The 24188-nt window shown below is 47.5% G+C and overlaps 2 protein-coding genes across 3 annotated transcripts; both read left to right on the plus strand.

The window, feature by feature from the left end:
- The first annotated feature begins 1566 nt into the window (after nucleotides 1-1566).
- On the plus strand, nucleotides 1567-6550 carry LOC108928816 (extracellular serine/threonine protein kinase FAM20C-like). The gene is given in 12 exon segments (XM_029250718.1): nucleotides 1567-1763; nucleotides 2533-2708; nucleotides 4071-4149; nucleotides 4706-4798; nucleotides 4882-4997; nucleotides 5089-5269; nucleotides 5476-5585; nucleotides 5831-5844; nucleotides 5846-5867; nucleotides 5870-5912; nucleotides 6030-6089; nucleotides 6323-6550. Coding segments are annotated over 12 exon segments (1275 nt in total). The 5' UTR covers nucleotides 1567-1590; the 3' UTR covers nucleotides 6531-6550.
- Nucleotides 6551-8316: 1766 nt separating this feature from the next.
- sp100.1 (SP110 nuclear antigen, tandem duplicate 1) lies at nucleotides 8317-22713 on the plus strand. Of its 2 annotated transcripts, XM_018742949.2 has the most exons (15): nucleotides 8317-8796; nucleotides 9057-9231; nucleotides 9914-10153; nucleotides 11180-11299; nucleotides 11520-11653; nucleotides 16515-16577; nucleotides 16839-16887; nucleotides 17034-17243; nucleotides 17966-18105; nucleotides 18199-18267; nucleotides 19136-19263; nucleotides 19529-19640; nucleotides 19748-19822; nucleotides 20133-20276; nucleotides 20556-22713. In XM_018742949.2, the coding sequence occupies exons 1-15, from the start codon at nucleotides 8500-8502 to the stop codon at nucleotides 20649-20651; spliced, it is 2052 nt and encodes a 683-aa protein (XP_018598465.1). In that variant the 5' UTR covers nucleotides 8317-8499; the 3' UTR covers nucleotides 20652-22713. The 2 variants fall into 2 exon arrangements, with proteins under 2 accessions (XP_018598465.1, XP_018598466.1); XM_018742950.1 differs by lacking the exons at nucleotides 19748-19822; nucleotides 20556-22713 and having other exon boundaries at nucleotides 19529-19705; nucleotides 20133-20207.
- The last annotated feature ends 1475 nt before the right edge of the window (nucleotides 22714-24188 follow it).

A 24188-nucleotide genomic window follows, 5' to 3' on the forward strand; every position in this document is an offset into this window, starting at 1 on the left:
ACACTACCTGCATGTACGTAACTCTTATTCCCTTACAAATATGCGATCATCTCACCACATGATCCTGCCTGAATATATATTTCATTTGCATATTAACTTCTTTCTCAGAATGTTCAGGCATTTTTGTGTTCGTCTGCATTTAGGGCAGTATGGTGACCCGCCTGGAAGCACTGGCGCTTCACAGATCCTGGGCTGTAGGTTTGCTTGTGGGTTCGATCCTGGCTTGTGTTGATTTTGCATGTTCCTCCCATGTTTCCTCTGTATGCTCTGGTCTCCTCTCACAGTCGAAGGACCGGTCGTAGGTTAACCGATGACTCTAAATTGAACATAGTGTGTGAACTGTACCTTTGATTGACTGGGTGTGTGACCACGTAATGGTCTGGTGCTCTGTCCATGGTCTACTTTGCCTCATGCACTATACCTCCCATATAAGTACAGCACCACTGCAACCCAACACTGGATAAGCAGTCATTGACAATGAGAATAAAAATAAAACTGACACCTCGGACACAGGCGCTCACTAAATAAAAATACTAATTATAATATACACCTCCATCTATACATGATCAGTATAAGCGATCTTGGCTTGCTTTAAGAGTACATGCTGAGAGACAGATAAGTAAATATATGGATCGTTGTGAACAACCAAACATTCAGGTCAGTGTAACCTGGCAACGTCACTGTTTGAACTACAGCTGCATGACGGACAGTGATTGCTCCACAGCAGAATGAAAGAGCTCAAGACAGAGATGAGTAGAAGGTAGGACATTGGGAGATTCATTGGGGGAAGAGGAAAGGTGCTTTTATTCACTGGTGAGGTAAAGAAGTCATCATCCTCTCTGGTTATTTCTATATTCCATAGCTGCAGATGATGACTGCTGGTTCTGTAGTCTATAATCAAGAGCTTTAATTCCATAGGTTTTTGGCGGTCTGCTGTTCATTTCTAACAAGGGTACTTCCACCGAAATTGACTATTTTGACATTGATTAAATATCAAGGATTTCAGCTTTTTATCAGCTTTTCCTGGCTTCCAAACTGCTGACATGAGGTATCCATAAATGGAATGAACAATGTAATTAAAATGTTAGTCTATGTCTGAAAGATTCAAAATCTCATTTTATCGCTCTTGCCTGTTAGTTTTTTTTTTTTTTTTTTTTCTCCAATGACAACTATTCTTCTTCCTCCATGCTTTTTTTCCCCTTCTCTTTCTCTCGCTCCCTGCGCTTCCAGCAGGATGAGGCGAGTCGTGCGCCGCTTTTCCCGGCCCATTTGCATGCTGCTACTTTGCCTGTCCCTGGCACTGCACCTGCTCCTTACCTTCCTGTCCCTGGCCATGCTCCAGATGACCTGTGACACCCAGCCCTGCACCACCGCCGCCACCACCTCCACCAGTGGGGCTTCCGACAGCCTGGCGAATGACAGCTCTGCCTCATCAGTGGCCAGCGAACCCAAACGAGATGCCTTGTCCGTCGCGGCCCCCGGCTGGGAGCCCAAGCCCATGCGTGAGGCATCCACAGCGGAAACAAGAGGCCAGACTGCCGCACAGCAGGGAGAACGGCCCCAATTGCCTCCTTCAACACAGCCAACAAAATGAGCCGCCTGGTGTCTGCGGGCGGGGCTTCCGCCTCGGGCCCCTCCAAGCTACAGGCACTCTTCAAACACCCCCTGTACAACCTGCCTCACCCAACACCCAAGGAAGATGACTGGCTATTGCGGGTGAAGTCCAAAGTGAAGCACGAGACCAAGGACAGTTCGCTCGAGTGGTGAGGGCTGGAACACCCCCGCTGATGTCGTTTCCGTGGATAGCGATGCTTGGCTTTGTCATCAGTTGGACCACAGTCACACAGGACATGCGTGGAAGTTAATTCTGAAACCTCGGGCAAAAATTGCGTTCATTTTTAAATACCTGCGCATGCAAACGTCCTAATTACTAAGGATCTAACTCCTAAACGTCTAACCTCCCCAAGGGTGCATAAATACTGCTGTGCCGATTCGCCCCTTTTTATTTATGCAGTTGTTCAGTTGCTTTGCATAGCTGCCACAGTTGTTATCAAAAGTGTTTCTCAATTCTCAGTACTGTGCAAAAGTTTTAGGCACTGGCGAAAAAAGCTGCAAAGTGAGAATGATTTCAAAAATAATGCTCTTAATTAATAAACTTCCTACAAAGCTCAGTAACCATCCGTCATCAGCAAGCACTTGGCGCAGCAGGCTTGGCTGGGTTGCGCTCTCTGGCGGGTCTAGGGATTGAGCCTTGCTTGGGGTGCCTTGCGATGGACTGGCATCCTGTCCTGGGTGTGTCCCCTCCCCCACCAGCCTTATGCTCCGTGTTGCCGGATTAGGCTCCGGCTCCCTGCGATCCTGTATGGGACAAGCTGTTTCAGACAATGTGTCTGTGTATATTAACTACTTCTTGGCCTTAATGCCATACTCAGAGGTGGGATGGCAGGGCCCTTCCTGGGGTTTGAGCCATCAGATGTTTAACTGCTATGAAGCTATCTGACAATTTGGCTTCTTTCTGTCTTGCCCCGGCAGGATCAGTGACAGTATGGAGGGCTACGACGAAACCCGCTGGACTGAAAATGAGGACTCCCACCCACCGTGGCTGCGCTTTCACCTGGGCATATCACGTTGGGAGATGTACAGTGCCAAGGAACCCAGCCTAGCGGCTCTGCTGGAGCAGCTGGCCACGCACCACATACGCAGCGCAGGTATCTGGGCTGGCTTACCTTACTGCTGAGGCGAAGCAAGCTGCGGCCAGTTAGCACCACAGGCAAAGGTCACCGCTGAAAGATCAAACCTAAGAAATGCTCAGAAGTGAATGTGTGACAGCTGGTGCTACAGGCATCTTAGTGCTTCCTGGCCCAGGTGTAGATGATCGCTGTACTCTGGAGATGTTGCTGGCTGCTCAGCTTCTTCCTGCAAGGTTCGCTCAAGTGGTTGGGTCCGGTATTGATCTTTTTACCAGTGAAAACCTCTGCATCAGAATAGTTAAAACACACTGTACCTGGGACGGGATCATAAAGCCACAATATGAGCATGATGATGAACGGTTATCTTGGCAGAATGATGGCAGTGCAATGAAATGGTCCAACAATCCCTCACTGATACAATCTTTGGTTCAGAGGGTCAGATGTTTTTAATCCAGCCCCAAACAATCTCCTGCACAGGACGTACACTTAATACCGTATGGAGATGAGTGTTACGCAACAATCCAGCTTACGTATGTGCATTCGTCTGCCCCAGTCACCCGTCAACATTGTACTTATCTCATCACCAGCATCTTGTTTGTCAGCGTCTCATTACCAGCGTTAAAGTGACACTCATAACATGCCCACCCAGAATCAATTTAAGGATGGTATTGTGATTATTTTTAATATAATTTGAAAATATATCAACTATTTACTGCATCTGATGTGCGGTGATTCGGTCAGCAACAGCTTCCATCACACCGAGGGTTCCACTTTCCCTTGTTTACTATAGTAAGTGAAGGTGATTGATAATAGCCTGTGCTGCTTTGACTTGTGCTGCAAGATGAGGGTAAAGTCTGCAATAAAGTGAAGCACAGCTTGATTCTCTGTGTTAGGATGACCACTGCTGGAGAAACAGAGGAAGTTCTCTGACCATAAAATCCAGAAGTAATGTGCTAACTGGGCTGTAACTTCATTTAGGCGGTGCCTGCGGTGCCTGCGGTGCCTGCGGTGCCTGCGGTGCCTGCGGTGCCTGCGGTGCCTGCGGTGCCTGCGGTGCCTGCGGTGCCTGCGGTGCCTGCGGTGCCTGCGGGTTGCCTGGTTCGAACTCTGCTTGGAGTGCCTTGTGATGGACTGTGCCCTGTGTTGCTGGATCTGGCTCATCGCAACTCTGTTTAGGATGAGTGGTTGTGATGATGGATGATGCTTGAATGTTCAGTTAGTCAGGTTTTATCTGCGAAATTTGACAGTGTACCATTGTGTTTAAGTGTGGGTGTGTTTTTACATCTGTTTTGCTTCAAAACTTGTTTGCTGCTTTCATCATAGGGAATAATTCTGTGTTTCCGGTATGTTGGTGTGTGTGTGTGTGTGTATCTGTTACAGTGCAGAAGCCCGGAGGGACACAGCTCAAACTTGTCATGTCTTTCCCTAACTACGGACAGGCTCTCTTCAAACCCATGAAGTAAGAAGTAAAACCGTGCTTTTTACTGCTGCATTTTCATACCACTTCCCAGCGATGGTTGTGCTGCTCTGGGATCATTTTTGTAGTGACTCTGTGTCGTTCTTGTACTTTTTAACACGTAGAAAGATGAGAAGAAGCCCCATGGTTTTCCCCAAAGTCAGAAGCTAGAAAACAGTGTCATCTGACTACATATTCTGTCACAGCCCCACTGTGTCTTATACATTCCATTTATAATAATAATAATAATAATAATAATAATAATAATAATACATTTCTTACATGGTGCTTTTTATAAAGATGGGCTCATAGCACTATTCAGTGGAAGGATGACAATATCCGGAAAACTGAAAAATGATTAATACGATAATTACACTACAGCAACTAAAATTAAGGTTTTAACAAAATTTAAACAACAAAATCATAGAAGTGAAAAGTGTAAATTAGAGAAAATATTTCTAAAACAGATTGAAAAGAACAGATTTGTTGCCCTCTGTTACATTTTGCTCCAAACAGCTCTCAGCAGTCCCCTCATTCTGACTCTGTGTCCATGTCACAGACAGGAGCGGGATGAGGAGACCAACCCCAACCTCTTCTACTTCTCAGACTTTGAGAGGCACAACGCTGAGATCGCTGCCTTCCACCTGGACAGGTACCTACAGATGAAAACATGGTCCTCAGAGTTCTGCGGGACAGTTCTCTCCATCTCGTTCCTGCCGTGTGTGTCTTTCCAAGGGTGCTGGGATTTCGGCGGATACCCCCTGTTTCTGGGCGGCTGATCAACGTAACCAAGGAGATCAAGCACATCACCACAGACCGCAAGCTGGCCAGGACCTTCTACACCTCGCCCGGTTTGTCTTAGACTTTCACACACGTCCGTATCATCCAATTTTTAAAACAATCAGTGTGTATACTTTACATGCTCCCTCTCTCTGTCCCCAGCGGGTAATGTGTGCTTCTACGGCCAGTGCTCGTACTACTGCTCCACAGAGCATGCCGTGTGTGGTCGCCCTGTCTTCCTGGAGGGTTCAATGGCTGCTATGTTGCCTGACCTCTCCCTGGCACCCCGCCGGTCCTGGAGGAGCCCCTGGAGGCGCTCGTACAGCCGAAGCAAACTAGCACAGTGGGTCACCTGGTGGTTCATTTGAGAGTCGTTTTGGGTGGGAAAGTGTTGGTTTAAGCTACCCACCGTTGAGGCACAGTGCTCATTAACACATTTATTCTCATCAACATATTTATTTATTCCTCTTTTAAAAGAGTCATATGTGCTTCATTTTGTTGGTTGGGAGGACTGAATACTCTTGACTCTTTCCCATGTTTCTATATCAGATGGGAAAAGGACCCAAAGTTCTGTGACACAGTGAAAAAGACAACGCCGTACAACAAAGGCACAAGACTGGTTGATTTGACTGACATGGCAATACTGGACTTCCTCATGAGTCAGTAAAGATATATCATTATTATTTATCGAGCTGTATCAGTAGGACCAATCAGTTCATAAACCCTAGGCAGGGAAGATTCAAGCATATATTTGTGGGCTGATTGACAGGTTGATTCATTGACTTATTGGTTGGCTGGATGGATTTTTAATTTGTATACATATTAAAAAAACAGTGAAAGCAAATAGAAGAATTAAGTGGCCACCTTAAGTATATGTCACCTTGCGTTTACTCCCAATGTACAGGCAACATGGACAGAACATCATTATGAGACCTTTGAGAAGTTGGGAATGACACTTTCTTGCTGCACCTAGACAATGGAAGGGCGTAAGTAAACGTTAGAGTATGGCCTCCTCCTTACCTTACAGAAAGCATCGTAGTCTACTTTATTACTGTACTCATTGTGTTAAAGAAGTGTTGAGGTTGATACCTTTGGGGTTACAGGTTTGGGCGTCATTCCCGGGATGAACCGTCTATACTGGCACCCTTACAGCAATGCTGCAGGTAAAACACGCCCAGGATGACAATTTCTCCACAGTGGACATATATAAAGAAGCTCAGCTTCACAAAAAATTAACTTCAGACACTTGTTGAATTTCACGGGGTACGAGGTCTGTTTGGAGATATTCTTGCAAGTGCACCTGCACCTTATCTTTGTGTACCCCCACCTTTGCCAGTATCTCCCCTTGCTCTCTATTTTTTTAGAACCATCACCCTCTTGTGCCTCTTCTTTCCAGAATTCGCCGCTCCACACTTCTGCGTCTGCGCCTCCTGTCACTCCCACAGTTTCGTCTCAGCGATATCATGCGGGAGTCCCTTGCCCAGGATCCCCTAACCTCTGTGGCTCCCCTCCTCTCTGAGCCACATCTGTCTGCCCTGGACCGGCGCCTCACCACTGTACTCCAGACTGTGAAGCAGTGTAGGAGACCGACATCCAGGGACTAGGCGAGGTCATCTATGATGACATCGGCACCCTCACGGGCATCAACATCACAGCTGGCCTATAGACAAATGTCATGGTAGCTGTGGTGATGTCTGTCACAGGAAAATTTTTGCTTGCTAATTCCGTTGTGGTTCGTCTGTACAACTGCATCCTGTGGATACCATGTATCTTTGAAGTGAGAGCTACAGAATTTAGCTCAGCAGCACTGACATATAGCATCAGTCAAAAATGTGAGTACACTTGCTGGAAACTAGTTTTTTTTTTCTTCCGCAAGCCATTTGCTTAACTAATTTGGTCAGGAAATCACCCATGTCTTCCCAGCTCTTCTGCAGCAGTTCCTAGAGATGCGGAACAGCTGTTAGTTACTTTGCTTTGCAGTTCATCTCAAATGAATGTTACCTAGCTTGCTGAGGTGTACTCAAACTTTTGGCTGATACTTCACCGCTGCGGGACTCACCTCTGCAAGTGTGCAGGCATCTTGAAGGATGTACAGAGTATCTAAGTGTGTCATCAATACAGACTTGAGGGAGAAGTCTTCGGGTTCAGTCTGGTGAAGAAATATATTTACTGAGCAGACAAACACCTGACTAGATGGTTATGAAAACATAGCTGTAGGCAGTGCGGCATCAAGGGTGTCACCTTAAGATCTGAAGGCTCCAGCTTTGAATCCCACGCCTTCTCTAGTACACTTCCTCAAGGTTCTCACCTTGAATTGCTAACATTACATTTATTTATTTAGCAGACACTTTTCTCTAAAGCAGGGGGGTGCAGCGGCATCTGGGTTAGACCAGGTTCTGCTCTCCGGTGGGTCTGGGGTTTGAGTCCTGCTTGGGGTGCTTTACGACAGAGTGATGTCCCATCCTGGATGTGTCCCCTCCCCCTCACACCCTGTGTTAGGCTCCAGTTCCCCACAACCCCATGTGGGATAAGCAGTTTCAGACAATGTGTGTGTGTTTCTCTAAAGCAACTTCCCAAGAACTCTATGTAGTGTTATCAGCCCACACACCTTATTCACCAAGGTGACTTACACTGCTAGATACACTACTTACATTTATTCACTTAGCAGATGCTTTTCTCCAAAGCAACTTACAATGGATACCACATAGTGTTACTAGCTCACACACCTTATTCACCATGGTGACTTACACTGCTAGATACACTACTTACAATGGGGTCACTCATCCATACATCAGTGGAACACACACACTCTCTCTGTCACTCACACACTATGGGGAATCTGAACAGCACATCTTTGGACTGTGGGAGGAAACCCATGCAGACACGGGGAGAACATGCAAGCTCCGCACAGACTGAGAGGGGAATCAAACCCATGTCCTCTCACACCACCCAGGCGCCATGAGAGACAGCAGCACTACCGGCTGTGCCACCCCAACATAAGAATATCCTGTAGTATAAGTGGATAAATTACATAAAATGCAAATCTACCACGGTACGTTGCTTGTACAAGCGAATAAACCAAATAAAAGCCAACGATGACAGCCGACCCATTCTGTTCATTGAAACACTCATTCAGTCATTCACTGACTGCAGTCAATCGCTCCTCCAAGTGAGGATCGCAGCAGTCTGGAGCCCCTGCCCGACACAGGGCACAACATTGAGAAGGCTACACGTAGACCCTGTGTTTATTGAAACAATTAAATTTCTTTAATTTTTGGAACGAAGTAAAATGAAATGAAATGAAATAAAATGCTGTCAACGGCCACCCGCCCGCGCGCGCCATGTGATCCCGCCGCACAGCGGTTTCACTTTCGGTTTTCTTACGTCATCGCCAACCAGCAGGAATTTGAAAAAAACAGAAACTGAGAAAGTAAATCCGTTCGCGCGCCTGTTTTTGAAGCAAGATTTTTTTGTTGTTGTTGTTGTTGAGGTGGCGGGAGATTTGTCTTTTCGCCGTGTAAGTTAGCGGATCGCCGTCGCGGAGCGTGTCCCACCAGCGAGGTAACGCGTCGCATGTGGATCCGCTGGAAACCCGCCGCCTCCTCGTTCTGCTCAGGTTGCCAGGCCGCCGAACCGCGCCTCCTCTACCGTGTTTCTGAACATTTAGGCCGCTCGACCAGGCGGTTCAGCGGAAACTCGAGCTCTGCTTCTGAGTCTGACACGATCATGGACCCGCTGGACTTTCTGACTGACGAGCAGCTGCTGCAGATTTTCCACTGTAAGAAGACGGAGATGTCGTGCATAGAGCAGCCGCACACCTTCCTCAACCAGCTCCGGGACCACGACCTCATCCCCGAGGACAAGTACAAGGTGCGTCCCTCACCTTTCTTTTCATGCTGTGTACTGTATAGTCACCCATCTGTACAACGGGGTCTTCTTGATGTTTCAGTTTCGGTTAAGTACCAACTTTCGGCAATGGTGCTACAGCAGTGGAGTGGGATTCAAACCTACACCCTTGAGATTACCAGTCTAAAGCCCTAAATGCTGCACGACCTGCTGGCTCTTGCTTTGCAATTGCAAAAATGCTGTGTTATTGACCTGGCTTCGTGCCGCTCTCCCCCTGGAGGCAGACGGTGATGAGGTCGAAGACAAAACACAACCGGGAGATGAGGATGTATGAGATGCTTAGCTGGTTCGAGATAAAGCGACCCGAGCGCGTGAATCTCTTCTGGAAGTGTGTGTTCAAAGACCACATCCTCCAGCAGTACCATGTCCTGCGGCTCCTCCGGAAGAGCCTTCTAGACGGTCAGTGGACTATGGGCCTTGGGGAGGATGGTGCTCTTCAAGTGGATAATGAAAAACCTTTGTTTAGATGTTTGTTTCCTGACCTTTGTTCAGATGACACCTTCTCCCAATTCAGCTTACATTGCTAGATGGTCTACTTTACACTGGTTTACCCATTTATACAGTAGGGTATTCTTACTGTATAAATGTAGGGTAAGTACCTTTATCACAGGTACAACAGCAGTTGTACAACTGCCCTCTAAATCCACTGACTCCAGAATGCTTCAATAAATATGTTATAAATAATAAAAAACACAAAGTTGCAACCATATGTCGCCTTTGATGGAAGACGACCGCGGTGTAGTCCAAACTCCCCTAAAATTGAGGGATTGTTTTAGTGACTCAAGAGGCGCTATGCAATTACAGGCTATTTTTTTTTTCACAACTGGTATCCTGTTATTATTATTAGATTATTGTTGCTGAAGTATTATTATTGCATTACTGCCTGTTCCAGTAATATCATTATTACTGTCGCTTCCAGTCATTATCGGAACGTTACAAAGAAATTTCTATTCAACTTTTATTACTTATATGGAAAATCGTTTTAACAAACTAGTTAAGAGGCTTGATATCAATGGAGTTGTGTTTGATAACTTGGCTTTCACCGGTGTATTCAGTATTGCCTCTTGCCTGTCAAATATAGGGTCTTTCTCTTTTCCTGAGAAACTTCCAGAGAAAGAAACAACACCAGAGGACCCCGAGGTGTCTTCAAAGAAAGTGAAGAAGGCAAAGGTGGAAAAAAAGAAGGGAGAGAAAGGGAAGGAGAAGGAGGCAGCAAAGAAGAGGAAGCAGAATGGAGAATCTGGTGATGAGGAGGAACAGCCAAGCTGCTCATCGCAGGCCACGCCCACCAAGAAGAGGAGACTCTCAAAGCCTACTTATCGTGAGACCCCACTTTCGAGTGTGCAGGCATAGACGTGTGATACATGGACCAGGAACACTGTATCACAAATAACTCCTTGGGCCACAGTCATTATAATGGAGATGTATAAAACTGTGCTGTACTGTGTAGCCCGATACCACAATTTCACAGCAGTCTCAGTCGTTCCCTTCGCTATGTACTTTTCTCTAGATAACGGCATTTGGTGAGTAAATAATGCCGTGTTCTTGATTTTGGTCCACGAATCAATATTCATATTTGGACACTGCTAAAATTGCAGATGTGAGAAGCCATACTGTATAATACAGAGAATGATGTTTTGCGGGTTTCAGAGAATGAGATAGAGGAACAAGGAATAAATCTCATGCTAAGAGTGTGCAAGGTGGCAACCCAGAACAGTGTGTAAGTACAGATGCTCCTTGAATAATGATGGGGTTACGTTGCGATAAACCCATCGGAAGTGGAAAAATCGTGAGTTGAAAAAGAATACAGTACTCCATCTACCTAATATCATAGCCCAACCGTGCTGAGAACACGTACCATAGCCTACAGCTGGGAAAATTTGGGCAGGAGACACACATGGGCATTCAGCAGACATGGTGGAATGCGAAACACAAAATAAAAAACACTTTCAACACAGTATCGGTTGTTTACGCTTGCGCTCATTTACACTCGTTGACATGATCGCTACAGAGATCGCGAGCGTGGTTGAGTTGATGCTGCGGCTCGCTGTCATCGCCCGGCGTCGGGAGAGAGTATCTTACCACATATCGCAAGCATGGTAACGGATCAAAATTCGAAGTATGGATTCTACCGAATGCATGTCGCTTATCGTACCATCGTAACTTTGAAAAAATCGTAAGTCGAACCATCGAAAGTAGAGGAGCATCTGTATGTAGTCTGGGGTCTTGAAGCATAAAGTTGCTTTAGTGTCATTCATGCTACAGACATGTGTAATTAGGTTAGTGTGGGCACAGGGATGCATTGTTGGAACGGACGTGCCAACATGCATCTGCTATAAATCCACAGGGCCTTCCTTAACGAGGGGTGAAGACGAGAACTTCTGGAACTGGCCAATATACAAGACTCAGCTGCCCGTTGTCTGCGGTGACAAGACTGGAACTCTCTATCGAGACAAGCTGGCTAAAGGTGAGGAGGGAAACGGTGCAGATTGTGGAGATGGTATTGTTTCCTAGGGTCCAACAGATAGAATACCGCTGGAGGAGTCCATACGTTACACTGTTTTTTTTTCCAGTAGTGTAGTAGATAAGAGCATGGATTATTATTATTAATATGAATAGTTCTTTGGTTTCATTGGAGGTTAAGGCTGAATGTGGTGTTTTTTTTTTGTCTGTTTTGGCTGTCCTAGGAGAGAAGTGCATCCTGACTGAGCAACGCTGGTTGAACCCAAACGAATTTGAAGTGCTTGGAGGGAAGAAAAGCTGCAAGAACTGGAAGACAAGCATCCGCTGTAGGAACACCACTCTGCACACACTGATCCAGGTGAAGTAGGTGGCTCGGGGGGAGGGGGAGGACCATCAGTGCACAACGTCCGACAACACAGCAAGGCTTAGGTTTGTTCAGATCCCATTGGCCTTCCCGTTTTCCTTTGCTCAGACAGTGAACTTGCACTGTGTGTAACTAACAGCTCATGGTGGGGCAGCAGGTAGTGCTGGATCCTCACGGTGCTAAAGAGTTTTGGGTTTGAATGGCCTTTGTATGTTCTCCCTGTGTTTGTGTGAATTTCTACTCATGAACCAAAGATGTGTTTAGGTGAATTTAAATTGTTCATAGTGTAGATGCTCTATGATGACCAGACATGGGGTCCCCTCCTTAGTTCAGGTCGTCAGGATCGGGGGGGGGGGGGGTCCCGCTTGGGAGCCATGGAGCAGGGAGAGTGTTGTTTGGTTTGATTTGGCTTGGTTCGGTTGTTGATTTTAAATTTATCCATCCATCCATCCATCTTCCTCCGCTTTTATCCGGGGCCGGGTCGCGGGGGCAGCAGTCCGAGCAGAGTACTCTAGACTTCCCTCTCCCCGCACACCTCCTCCAGTTCCTCTGGGGGAACCCCAAGGCGTTCCCAGGCCAGCCGGGAGACATAGTCTCTCCAACGTGTCCTGGGTCTGCCCCGAGGCCTCCTCCCAGTGGGACAAGCCCGGAGCACCTCCCCAGGGAGGCGTCCAGGAGGCATCCGGAACAGATGCCCGAGCCACCTCAACTGGCTCCTCTCGATGCAGAGGAGCAGCGGCTCTACTCCGAGCTCCTCCCGGGTGACTGAGCTCCTCACCCTATCCCTAAGGGTGCGCCCAGCCACTCTGCAGAGGAAACTCATTTCTGCCGCTTGTATCCGCGATCTCATTCTTTCGGTCATGATCCAGAGTTCATGACCATAGGTGAGGGTAGGAACGTAGATCGACCGGTAAATTGCGAGCTTCGCCTTACGACTCAGCTCCCTCTTCACCACAACAGACCGGTACAATGACCGCATTACTGCGGACGCCGCACCGATCCGCCTGTCAACCTGCCGCTCCATTTTTCCCTCACTCGTGAACAAGACCCCAAGATACTTAAACTCCTCCACTTGAGGGAGCAACTCCCCCCTAACCCGGAGGGAGCAATCCACCTTTTTCCGACTGAGAACCATGGCCTCGGATTTGGAGGTGCTGATTCTCATCCCCGCCGCTTCGCACTCGGCTGCAAACCTCCCCAGTGCACGCTGCAAGTCTTGACTTGATGAAGCCAACAGGACCACATCGTCCGCAAAAAGCAGAGACGAGATCTCGCGGCCACCAAAACAGACACCCTCCGTTCCCTGACTGCGCCTAGAAATTCTGTCCATAAAGATAATGAACAGAATCGGTGACAAAGGGCAGCCCTGGCGGAGTCCAACATGCACCGGGAACAGGTCTGACTTACTGCCGGCAATGCGAACCAAGCTCCTACTCCGGTCATACAGGGAACGAACAGCCCGTAGCAACGAGCCCCGAACCCCATAATCCCGAAGTACCCCCCACAGGATGCCACGAGGGACACGGTCGAATGCCTTCTCCAGGTCCACAAAACACATATGGACTGGTTGGGCAAACTCCCACGAACCCTCCAGCACCCTAGTGAGGGTATAGAGCTGGTCCAGTGTTCCACGGCCAGGGCGAAAACCGCATTGCTCCTCCTGAATCCGAGGTTCGACTATCGGTCGGATTCTCCTTTCCAGTACCCTGGCATAGACTTTCCCAGGGAGGCTAAGGAGTGTGATCCCCCTGTAGTTGGAACACAATCTCCGGTCCCCCTTCTTAAAAAGAGGGACCACCACCCCGGTCTGCCAGTCCAGAGGCACCGTTCCCGAACTCCACGCGATGCTGCAGAGGCGTGTCAGCCAAGACAGCCCCACAACATCCAGAGACTTGAGAAACTCGGGGCGGATCTCATCCACCCCCGGAGCCTTGCCACCGAGGAGTTTTTTGACTACCTCAGCAACTTCAGCCAGGGTAATGGACGAGTCCCCCTCCGAGTCCCCAGCCTCAGCTTCCTCTACGGAAGGCGTGTCGGAGGGATTGAGGAGATCCTCAAAGTACTCCTTCCACCGCCCGAGAACATCCTCAGCTGAGGTCAGCAGTGCACCACTTCCACTGTAAACAGTGTTCGTGGAACACCGCTTCCCCCCTCTGAGTCGCCGGACGGTTTGCCAGAATCTCTTTGAGGCCGACCGAAAGTCTTCCTCCATGGCCTCACCGAACTCCTCCCAAGCCCGAGTTTTTGCCGCGGCGACTGCCAGAGCCGCGCTCCGTTTGGCCCGTCGGTACCTGTCAGCTGCTTCAGGAGTCCCATGAGCCAGCCAGGCCCGATAGAACTCCTTCTTCAGCTTGACGGCATCCCTTACTTCCGGTGTCCACCACCGTGTTCGGGGATTGCCGCCGCGACAGGCACCGGAGACCTTATGGCCGCAGCTCCGAACCGCCGCACCGACAATGGAGGAGCGGAACATAGTCCATTCGGACTCGATGTCCCCCACCTCCCTCGGGACCTGGTTGAAGCTCTGTCGGAGGTGGGAGTTGAAGACCTCTCTGACAGGGGCCTCTGCCAAACGTTCCCAACAGACCCTCACTATGCGTTTGGGCCTGCCAGGTCTGTCCAGCTTTTTCCCCCGCCATCGAATCCAACTCACCACCAGGTGGTGATCAGTTGACAGCTCAGCCCCTCTCTTCACCCGAGTGTCCAAGACATATGGCCGAAGGTCAGAAGAAACGACTACAAAGTCGATCATTGACCTCCGACCTAGGGTGTCCTGGTGCCAAGTGCACTGATGGACACTCTTATGCATGAACATGGTGTTCGTTATGGATAAACCGTGACTAGCACAGAAATCCAATAACAACTCACCGCTCGGGTTCAGATCAGGGAGGCCGTTCCTCCCAATCACGCCCCTCCAGGTATCACTGTCGCTGCCCACGTGGGCGTTAAAGTCCCCCAGTAGAACGACAGAGTCCCCAGTGGGAGCGCTTTCCAGCACGCCCCCCAAGGACTCTAAAAAGGCCGGGTACTCTACACTGCCGCTAGGCGCATAAGCACAAACGACAGTGAGAGACCGTTCCCCGACTCGAAGGCGTAGGGAGACGACCCTCTCATTCACCGGGGTAGACTCCTCCGTGAACCGCCACCTTATCGTGGTGGAGGGGTTTGAGTGCCTGAATGAGTCCAGGAGCTATGTTGTCTGGGGCTACATGCCCCTGGTAGGGTCTCCCATGGCAGACAGGTCCTGGATGACAGACGAGACAAAGCGCGGTTCAAAAACCCCTTATGAAGGAAAAATCAAGGCGTCCGTTTACCCCGCCCGGTATGGGGTCACCGGGGCCCCACCCTGGAGCCAGGCCTCGGGGGGGGGGCTCGCATGCGAGCGCCTGGTGGCCAGGTCTATGCCCACGGGGCCTGGCCGGGCTCAGCCCGAAGCCATGACGTGGAGCCGCTCTTCGGTGGGCTCACCACCTGCCGGAGAAACCGTAAGGGGCCGGTGCATTGTGATTTGGGCGGTGGTCGGGGCCGAGTGCCCGGCCGACCCAAACCTCGGGCGCCAACTCTGGATTTTAAATTTGTTTTAACAGGATTTTAAATTGTTGATGTTCAGTAGTATTTTAGAGTTTTGTGTGGTTTTTTTGTTTGCTTCTTAAAGTTAATGATAGTGGAGCAGACCGATTTTATGAAATGTAGGGTTGAGATATGGACGGATTTTGGACTGCAGGTAATGAGAAGCTTTTATAGTGGGATTATAGATTTAATGTTTTAGAGCCTGTGTTTGGGGGTTGTGGTGGTGCAGTGGGTTTGGCCTGTGCCTGCTCTCTGGTGGGTCTGGGGTTCGAGTCCTGCTTGTGGTACCTTGCGATGGATTGGTGTCCCGTCCTGGGTGTGTCCCCTCCCCCTCCAGCCTTGTGCCCTGTGTTGCCGGGTTAGGCTCCGCTTTGCCGTGACCCAACTTGGGATGAGTGGTTTCAGACTGTGTGTTATAATCCGTTGAAGGACACTGAGAGTTGTTCAGCTTTACCTTTCAGAGAAGGTACAGTACTGTGCAAAAGTCTTGAGCACTTAGATGTTTCACAAAGTATTTGTTCTAGACGGTTATTTAATGTTTTCTGCGTTAGTGCCAATGGGAAAGCGCATATTTTACGTAGATTTCCAAGCATTTCTTTTGCAAAAAGTTACAGTATTACAGTAAGGGTTTTGTATGTTGTTAAAGAAAGTACAGACACACTGTCTGAAACCGCTTGTCCCAAGGTTGGAGGGGGAGGGGACCCACCCTGGATGGGACGCCAGTCCATCGCAAGGCACCCCAAGCAAGGCTCGAACCCCACACCCATCAGAAAGTGGGACCCAGCCAAGCCTGCTGCGCCAAGTGGGTGTCGACGATGGACGGTTTTTAAGCTTTGTCGGAAGTTTATTAATTAAGAGCATTATTTTTGGAATCATCCTCACTTTACAGCTTTTTTCCCCCAAATGCCTAAAACTTTTTCCCAGTACTATATCTCATTTTAATGCGAGAGTAGAGTTTAGCATTTGTTACATGGTTTTCTGTAGGGTTGTAAACTTAATGTAGCCGTATTGATCCTGACGTGTAGGAGGTGCTCTGATTTTGGTTGTTTATTGCGTTTGCTGTGTTTTAAGTACTAGAGGAGTTGGGGAAAAAAATCAACGTATAACAGTCCTGACATAATAAGCCACCTTTAGCAAAATCGAAATACGGTATAACTGTAAGGCTGTTAGATCACAATCGGTTAATTTAGAGAGTAACACAAATGCAGCAGGGATGGTGTGTTTGCTGTACGAGATGGCACAGCACTTCAAGCTGCCGCTCTCCTCTCTCACACTTTCATCTCAGGGAGGTCATTTGAAATGTGCAAACTACAAACGACGACGAAGACAGAGCAGCCAGAGTCACCAGGTAGGAGACCTTTCGCACGTTGACTGGTTTTTAGCCGTGTCACGTCCCCATGTTCAAATAAAGATCCTCTCTCAAAGGCTTTACCCTCCTGTCCCATCTGTGCCATCGTGCTGCGTTCCCGGCCTGTTCTAGATGTCCGCCGCGGTTGAAGCGATCCCGCGTCACCTGTTCGTGCTCTCTGAATTGTGTCAAGGCGAATGTGAGCGAAGTCTGTCATTCCACTTGAGTGGTTCAAATGCTGATATTTGATTTTTGTTCCAGGGGAGGAGACTCCACTTCCCCTTCAGCCAGTCAGAAGGCTCCACCTCAGGTCTGGAAGGAGGGGTACCTCTCAGCCCCAACTGCCTTCTTTGTCATGAGAATGAAAGCTGTCGCAGTAGATAACCCCAGACTTGCTCTCCACCTGTGATGTTTTTTATTCTTCGAAAAAAATGTGACATATATGCTGCCTTCCAGTGTCAGACTCAGAATTGGAAGAGGAAGAAGAGGAAGGACATCAGCAAGCTGTGCAGGAGAACACGGGGGAGACCAGTGATACAGATGCACGGGAGAGCAGTGGTGCAGAAAGCCACGATGAGACGGATATGTCCGTTTTCCAAGGAGACTGTCTCTCCGTCACTTGCGGGTCTGCCGAGGGGACTCTGTATAAATACCGCTTTGCGTCAGGTGAGCGTGTGCGGGGTCTGGATATGTACCACGCTCTCTCACGAGCCATTAACCATCAGTCATAAATCATTTTCTGCTGCTCTAAAAGCATATCTATAACAGCATTTCATTTCCGAGTACTATGCGTTTAGCAGGGGCAGCTGGTAGCATAGTGGTTAGAATTGCTGTGTTTGGATCCCTGGGTTACAGGATCCAGTCTCACCTCCAGATAGTAGCCTTGAGCAAAGGATTTACCTTAACTTGTTCTGGTAAAATCAGCCTGCTGTATAAATGGGACGGGGGGTGTGGTGGTGCAGTGGGTTGGACCGGGTCCTGTTCTCTGGAGGGTCTGGGGTTCGAGTCCCACTTGGGGTGCCTTGCAATGGACTGGCGTCCCGTCCTGGGTGTGTCCCCTCTCCCTCCAGCCCTACGCCCTGTGTTGCCAGGTAGGCTCTGGCTCCCTGCGACCCCGTATGGGACAAGCCGTTCAGATGTTGTGTGTGTGTGTGTGTGTGTGTGTGTGTGTGTGTGTGTGTATAAATGGGTAAACAGTTGTATGTAGCAAGTTACTTTGGAGAAAAGCATCAGGTAAATGTGAAGGTAGCTAAAGGTGCTGCTCAGTCTTCTTGAGCATCTAAGCGAAAAGTACCGAGACGTTTAAAAACGTACGGGCTCTGAGATCACGTTCTAGAGAAACGCGCTGTTGAACGGAGCACTGCCGTATCAATCGCTTGTGTTCATAGGCATTTGTGGAAAGTGCATTCGAACAGAGGATAAGTGGCTCACGCCTGAAGATTTTACGAAGGAGGACCCAACACTGAGCAGCCCCCACTGGATGAAGAGCATTCATTGCCACGGCACACCTCTCAGCTTTCTTATAAAGGTAGACGACGGATGGGTGTCGTGCGAGAAAGACGTCAGATGGGCCACGAAACAAAATGTAATTTGTGTTTCTTTCTTTCTTTGTGGGCTGCAGAAGAGGATCCTGCAAGTCCACTCCCTCCTTTGCAAGAGTGACTGCTGTAGCCGTCAGCAGGATCGTTTGGTGAGCTGCTCCCCCGCGCTGTCACGTCCCGCTGAGCCGGTCACAGCACTGACCCCATAAGAAACGAATAAAAGCGAGAGTCACTTCTCACATGAATTACGTTAACGTTGACGATAGCTGAATTTTATTACTGGAACGACTGCTGACCCCTTCAACTTTGCATCGTTGGAAAATATATAAAGCCTGTGGGAGAAAAATTGTAACTGCAAACATTTTTGCCGTTAGATCTCATCTGAGCAAACCTTGTAAGGTAACTTTTAAATCTCTCTCATACTCACTTTGCATAAACACTTGTCCTGGTGAGGGTGCCAGTGGTCTGTAACCTATCCCGGAATCACCTGGTGCAAGGCTCAAGGGGTACACCCTTGACGGGAGGCCTGTCCGTTGCAGGGTGGCCGCACACATGCTCACTCATTCACAAAATAAGTGCAGTTTAGAGTGGCAGTTCACTTGATCTGCGTGTCTTTGGACTGTGGGAGGAAACCAGAGCACCTCTAGGCAAACACGGGGAGAACATGCAAACTCCATGCAGACTGCGCTGGATTTGAAACGCTGCGCCATCGTGTCGCCACCTTTTAAATCTAATTGATTTAATGCCGTCACTGTTTCCTGTCCCAGGGGATGCGGTGGCGCAGTGGGTTGGACCGCAGTCCTGCTCTTTGGTGGGTCTGGGGTTCGAGTCCCGCTTGGGGTGCCTTGCGACGGACTGGCGTCCCGTCCTGGGTGTGTCCCCTCCCCCTCCGGCCTTACGCCCTGTGTTGCCGGGTGGGCTCCGGTTTCCCGTGACCCCGTGAGGGACAAGTGGTTCTGAAAATGTGTGTGTGTGTGTGTGTGTGTGTGTGTGTTTCCTGTCCCTTGTGACCCACAGAAGGAGCAGGAGAATGACGATGAATGCTTTATATGCTGCAAGGAAGGCGACCTTCTCTGCTGTGACCATTGTCCCCGTTCATTCCACTATCTGTGTCACCTGCCCGCTGTAGATAAGGACATTCTGGGGTGAGTGTGGCTGTGTACCACGAAATATATCTCTATTCTTGGCACGTTTGCAAAACACTGCACTTGTCATGAGTTTACAGATTGTAAACTTGTCATTTGAACTCTTCTGTTTACCCATTTTATTATGATATACTTGGAGAGAAACTGCCTCTATGTCTTCAATGGATATGTTCATTATCACTGTCATTCACTACTGAGCCAGGGAGGCATGTCTTAGCCCCAGTGCTTTTGTGTTTGACTCTTTCCACATCCGCTCTACATGCAGGGAGAAGTGGATGTGTACATACTGTGTGCTGAAGCAGAGCCAGCAGTGGCGATACCCGAGCCAAATGACCTTTCAGGCAGCTCTGCAAAGTCTCGTCTCGGACTTTATCCTGGTAAAGCCCACGGTCCATCGCCCTTCACGAGTGGCGTTCGTGCAGATTGCTTTTTCAGATGAGCGGTGATTCCTGTTTTCTTTTATTTCTGCTTTGTCACTTGACAGCACTGCCAGTATCTCCTGCTGTGCCTGTACAAGGCAGACATACAGCATGTGTTCGCACCCAACCCCTGCCATACAGTGAGTCAGTTAATTTATCTGTCATTGGTCTCTGTGGGAACATTTACATTGATTCATTGAGCTGACACTTTTCCCCCAAGCAATGTACAATGTGAAGCTACTTAATTATTTACCCATTTAAACAGCTGGGTAATTTTTTTTACTGGCACAAGTAAGGGTAAGTACTTTGCTCAAGGGTGCTACAGCTGGAGGTGGGATTCAAACCTACAACCTTTCGGGTCCAAAGGCAGCAGCTTTAACCACTGCACTACCAGGTGTCCGACGTGGGCGTTGCTGTTTCTGTGCCTCCAACCCGGTGTCTTTATGCCAGGTGACGGGTTACTCCAGCTTCATTAAGCACCCTATGTGGCTGGACAAGGTTGCTGAAAATTTGGAGCAGAAGCGCTACAGTACAGTATCCCAGTTTTACTCTGACATCCTGCTGACCTTTGACAACTGTGCCAAGTTCAACAGGGTGAGAAACTCAGGAAATCTCTTTTTAAGATGTTGTCCGTTCTGGCATTAAATGAAGTTCACAATGCATAAACGTAAGCACTGAAATGTGGAGTAAGGAGATTCTGAAGATTAAAATGCCTTTGCACTAGTTTTTAGGAACAAAGTAACTCACTACCCTGGTTTAAAGCAACATTGCCTGCTGCTTCCAAGGAAAGAAAATATGTATTAATGCTGGATCGCACTGCAGATTTCTCTGTGCTGTGTATAAGTCTATATTTTAATACGTTTTTTTCCTCAGGACAATGACTTTGGAAAAATGGGCGCCAAACTCAGGAGCTTATTTGAAGAGGAGTTTCACAAAATTTTTGGCATACAAAGCAACTCAGAACCTTGAGTATTTGGCTAGATTTTTATTTTGTATAACATGTAAGTTGATGTCATGATATCCGAACCTACAGAAGTACAGTCCTCCTTGGTATTACAGATCAGACCATCATTGTAAATCTAGAATCTTCCAGCAAACATTGAGAACTTTTACAGCAGACGCATCCTCAACTCTTCTGTATATAATTGTCCTAATCAGGTTTCATACTTTTTATGAGCTGTACGGAAATAAGACGTGCAGTTTTCCCATTTTATGGCTGAAGCGGTTCAAGTTACGGCTTTTTGATTGATTTTGCAGATGATAAATGAGCTTGAAAGGGGTCCGGAGCCTATCCCGGAAGGACAGGGCAATAGGATAATCGGGGTACGCCCTGTTTGGACACCAGTCCATCGCAGGGTAGCCGCACACAAAGTCACGGGCTACAGGCAATTTAGAGTCAATGTTTGCCGTGAAATACAGGTCTTTGGTCTTTTGGAGGAAACACGTGGAGAACATGCAAACTCTGCACAGACTGAGCCAGATCTGAACCAACACAGCATATGGGCTATGAGGTAGCAGCACTACCTGCAAAGCCACCATGTTGCCCTCTGCCTGCTTTAAGTTAGTTTTAATTTTAACGCGGTTCGGAAAATGTTAAATGTTGGCATTAAATTGTCTTTTAATATAGCTATACGTGAGATTTTTACAGAACACTACCCATCAATAAATCTAGAGACATCTAGGCTTTCATTGTTTGCGTAGATGATAGATTAAGCTGAAAGTGGCCTGAATCTGATGAATGTTGAACATGTTGATGGGATTAATTTGCCAGCAGCATTTTATTGGGGATTGTGGTGATTATGCATTTTTTTTTTTTTTACTTTCTGTAGCTTTAAACAAGTTTAAGCTTTATTGAAACTCGAAGTCATGTTTTGTTTCCAGGTGTTAGCCGTCCAGTGCGACCCTACACTGGACAAGCAGTTATTGACTATGGATAAATTGAAGTGTTACAGAGTGTTTCATATAGCTGTGTCTGAAGTTTATGTATAACCTTATTTGTAAAGTGGAGGGATTTCAAAATTATGTGCCCTGCGATGGACTGGTGTCCCGTCCACGGTGTAGCGACCTTAGCCTTACGCCCAGTGCTTCCGGGATAGATACCAGTTCAGCCTGCTCAGGACAAGTGGTTCTTGAAATTGGATGGATGGATGTCTGTATTATTCAGCTTCTGCTGACTGCAGCTGAGTAGTAGAAATGGCTTTGGAGCTACAAACAAATTGAGTTATGAAAAGACTTCCAGTCCCAATTGAGGACTCAGTCTATTCAAAATAATTACTGAAAAGCCATGGGGCATTCATCTATTTTAACTTGCAATGCAAAAGCAATATCCATCTTTTTTGCATATTGCATTTGCATTGCAAGTTAAATCAGATCAAATTAATTTTTAGCTCATTTGAAGGTCGTGGTTTAACAGGGACAGCTGAGAGAGAGTTATGAAGGCTCATTGAAACATTGGAGGAGTCGGCGTCAAGGCCTTGAGACTCAACAGCAATATTAGGATCAGTTTCTGTTTAATCTTTGAGTTGTCGCTCCTCATTGTTAGTAATTAGTTTTGTGATGAATTCTGAGTGAAACATATGGAACAGAGGCAATGGGCAGGGCAACGGCGTTCAGGTGGTGGAAGATTTTGAAAGACAGCGACACAACAGTGACTAAAGACATTCGATGATGGAGTGAAAGAGCCTCAGGCACAAAGCGTGTTTTTGGTTGGCAGGAATTTTAAAATTGTCAGACACATTATTTTAAACTAATTTCTGAGCTTAACATGTATGTACTACGTTTCACTTTTCAATCATCTCACTTTATGTTTTATTTAGTTATTTGTGCCTATTACAGGTATTCTTTACTTTCTGAAACATAATTTCAGGATCTTTGGTTTGTGGTGCCTCCAAGAGAAACTGTTTTCCTATCTACAGCTACCAAGCAACCAGAGAAGGTCACAGTAAACCCATGAAATATCCCAAAACCTCCCTTCATCGCAGTTTATTGTACTTGTTGGAGATTCTATTCAGTGTGCTCTCATGTTGGTGAAGTATCGATCACATGACCTTTGTTGTGCGTGATGTGTTCTGATGAAGCACGTATGTAAATAAAATGTTCTTCCCTTCCGGTTTAAGCAAACCGATGGTGTGAGCGTGTACTTTGTTACCTCCGTTAAGTATAATCTATTTACCACTTCTCAAACGCAGAGATGGCTGCGCCAACAGGTTATGGGCCCAGAAGAGAAGTAGGTAATAGACTGAGTAGACTGTGTTTCGACGGAGACGAAAAGAATTACGAACTTTGGGAGACAAAGTTTTTGGGGCACCTGCGTTTGCTGGGACTGAAAGAGACCATATTGAAAGTCCCCACACCGAGCGATAGAGACAGCGCGGACGAAGATGAGATTGACGACACTGATAAAAATGAAGAAGCCTACGCGGAATTGATCCAGTTTTTGGATGATAAAAGTCTTTCCCTTATAATGCGAGAAGCCGCAGATGACGGAAGAAAGGCACTGCAAACACTGAGGGGCTACTATGCAGGAAAAGGGAAGCCGCGAATTATTAACCTGTACGCAGAATTAACATCCCTTCAGAAAACTGCAAAGGAAAGTATTACGGATTACATTATTCGGGCAGAAACAGCCATTACCGCTCTGAGGAATGCTGAGGAGACGCTCAGTGACGGACTGTTGATTGCAATGATTCTTAAAGGTTTGCCAGAATCGTTTAAACCATTCGCAGTTCATGTAACACAGAGTGATGAAACTATGACTTTTGCAGAATTTAAGACAAAGCTCAGAAGTTTTGAAAACACTGAAAACTATGCTAGGTCAAATGACGACAACGTTATGAAAGCGAGTGGTGCAGCTTCTGAGAGAAGAGGAGGGAGAGAGAAAAACGCAGACCCTTATAATATTACATGTTATAATTGCGGTCAAAAAGGACATAAAGCCTGGAGATGTCCAAATGAACGTCGTAAAAGTCAAAAACAGTGGTGTAGCTATTGCAAAAGCTCAACACATAAAGATGCATCTTGCAGACGCAAAAGAAGGGACGACGTAAAACAAGCGACACATGAAGAGGACGCAGATAAACATGCATTTGTCTTCAAAACGTGTGATTATCAACTAGACGGGCTGAAACATAAAGGGCTAATGGTTGACACGGGAGCAACATCACACATAATTACCGACATCGGAAAGTTTAAGAAATGTGACGAGACTTTCCAAACGGGCAAACATTTCATTGAGCTTGCGGACGGGACAAGAGCGAGTGGCGTTTCGCTGAAGAGAGGTGACGCGGAGATATGTTTGATTGACAGTGAAGGAAAGCAAGTGAGTACAACGCTAAAGAAAGCACTGTACATTCCTTCATATCCACAAGACATATTCTCTGTTAAAGCAGCGACTGCCAACGGGGCTTCTGTTCGTTTTCGACAAGGACATGACGAGCTCATCCACAAGGATGGCACGAGATTTGAAATAAAAGAGTATAATAGACTGTACTATCTAAACACTATAGA

The sequence above is a fragment of the Scleropages formosus genome, chromosome 3, assembly GCF_900964775.1.
Source record: "Scleropages formosus chromosome 3, fSclFor1.1, whole genome shotgun sequence".
Taxonomy (NCBI): domain Eukaryota; kingdom Metazoa; phylum Chordata; class Actinopteri; order Osteoglossiformes; family Osteoglossidae; genus Scleropages; species Scleropages formosus.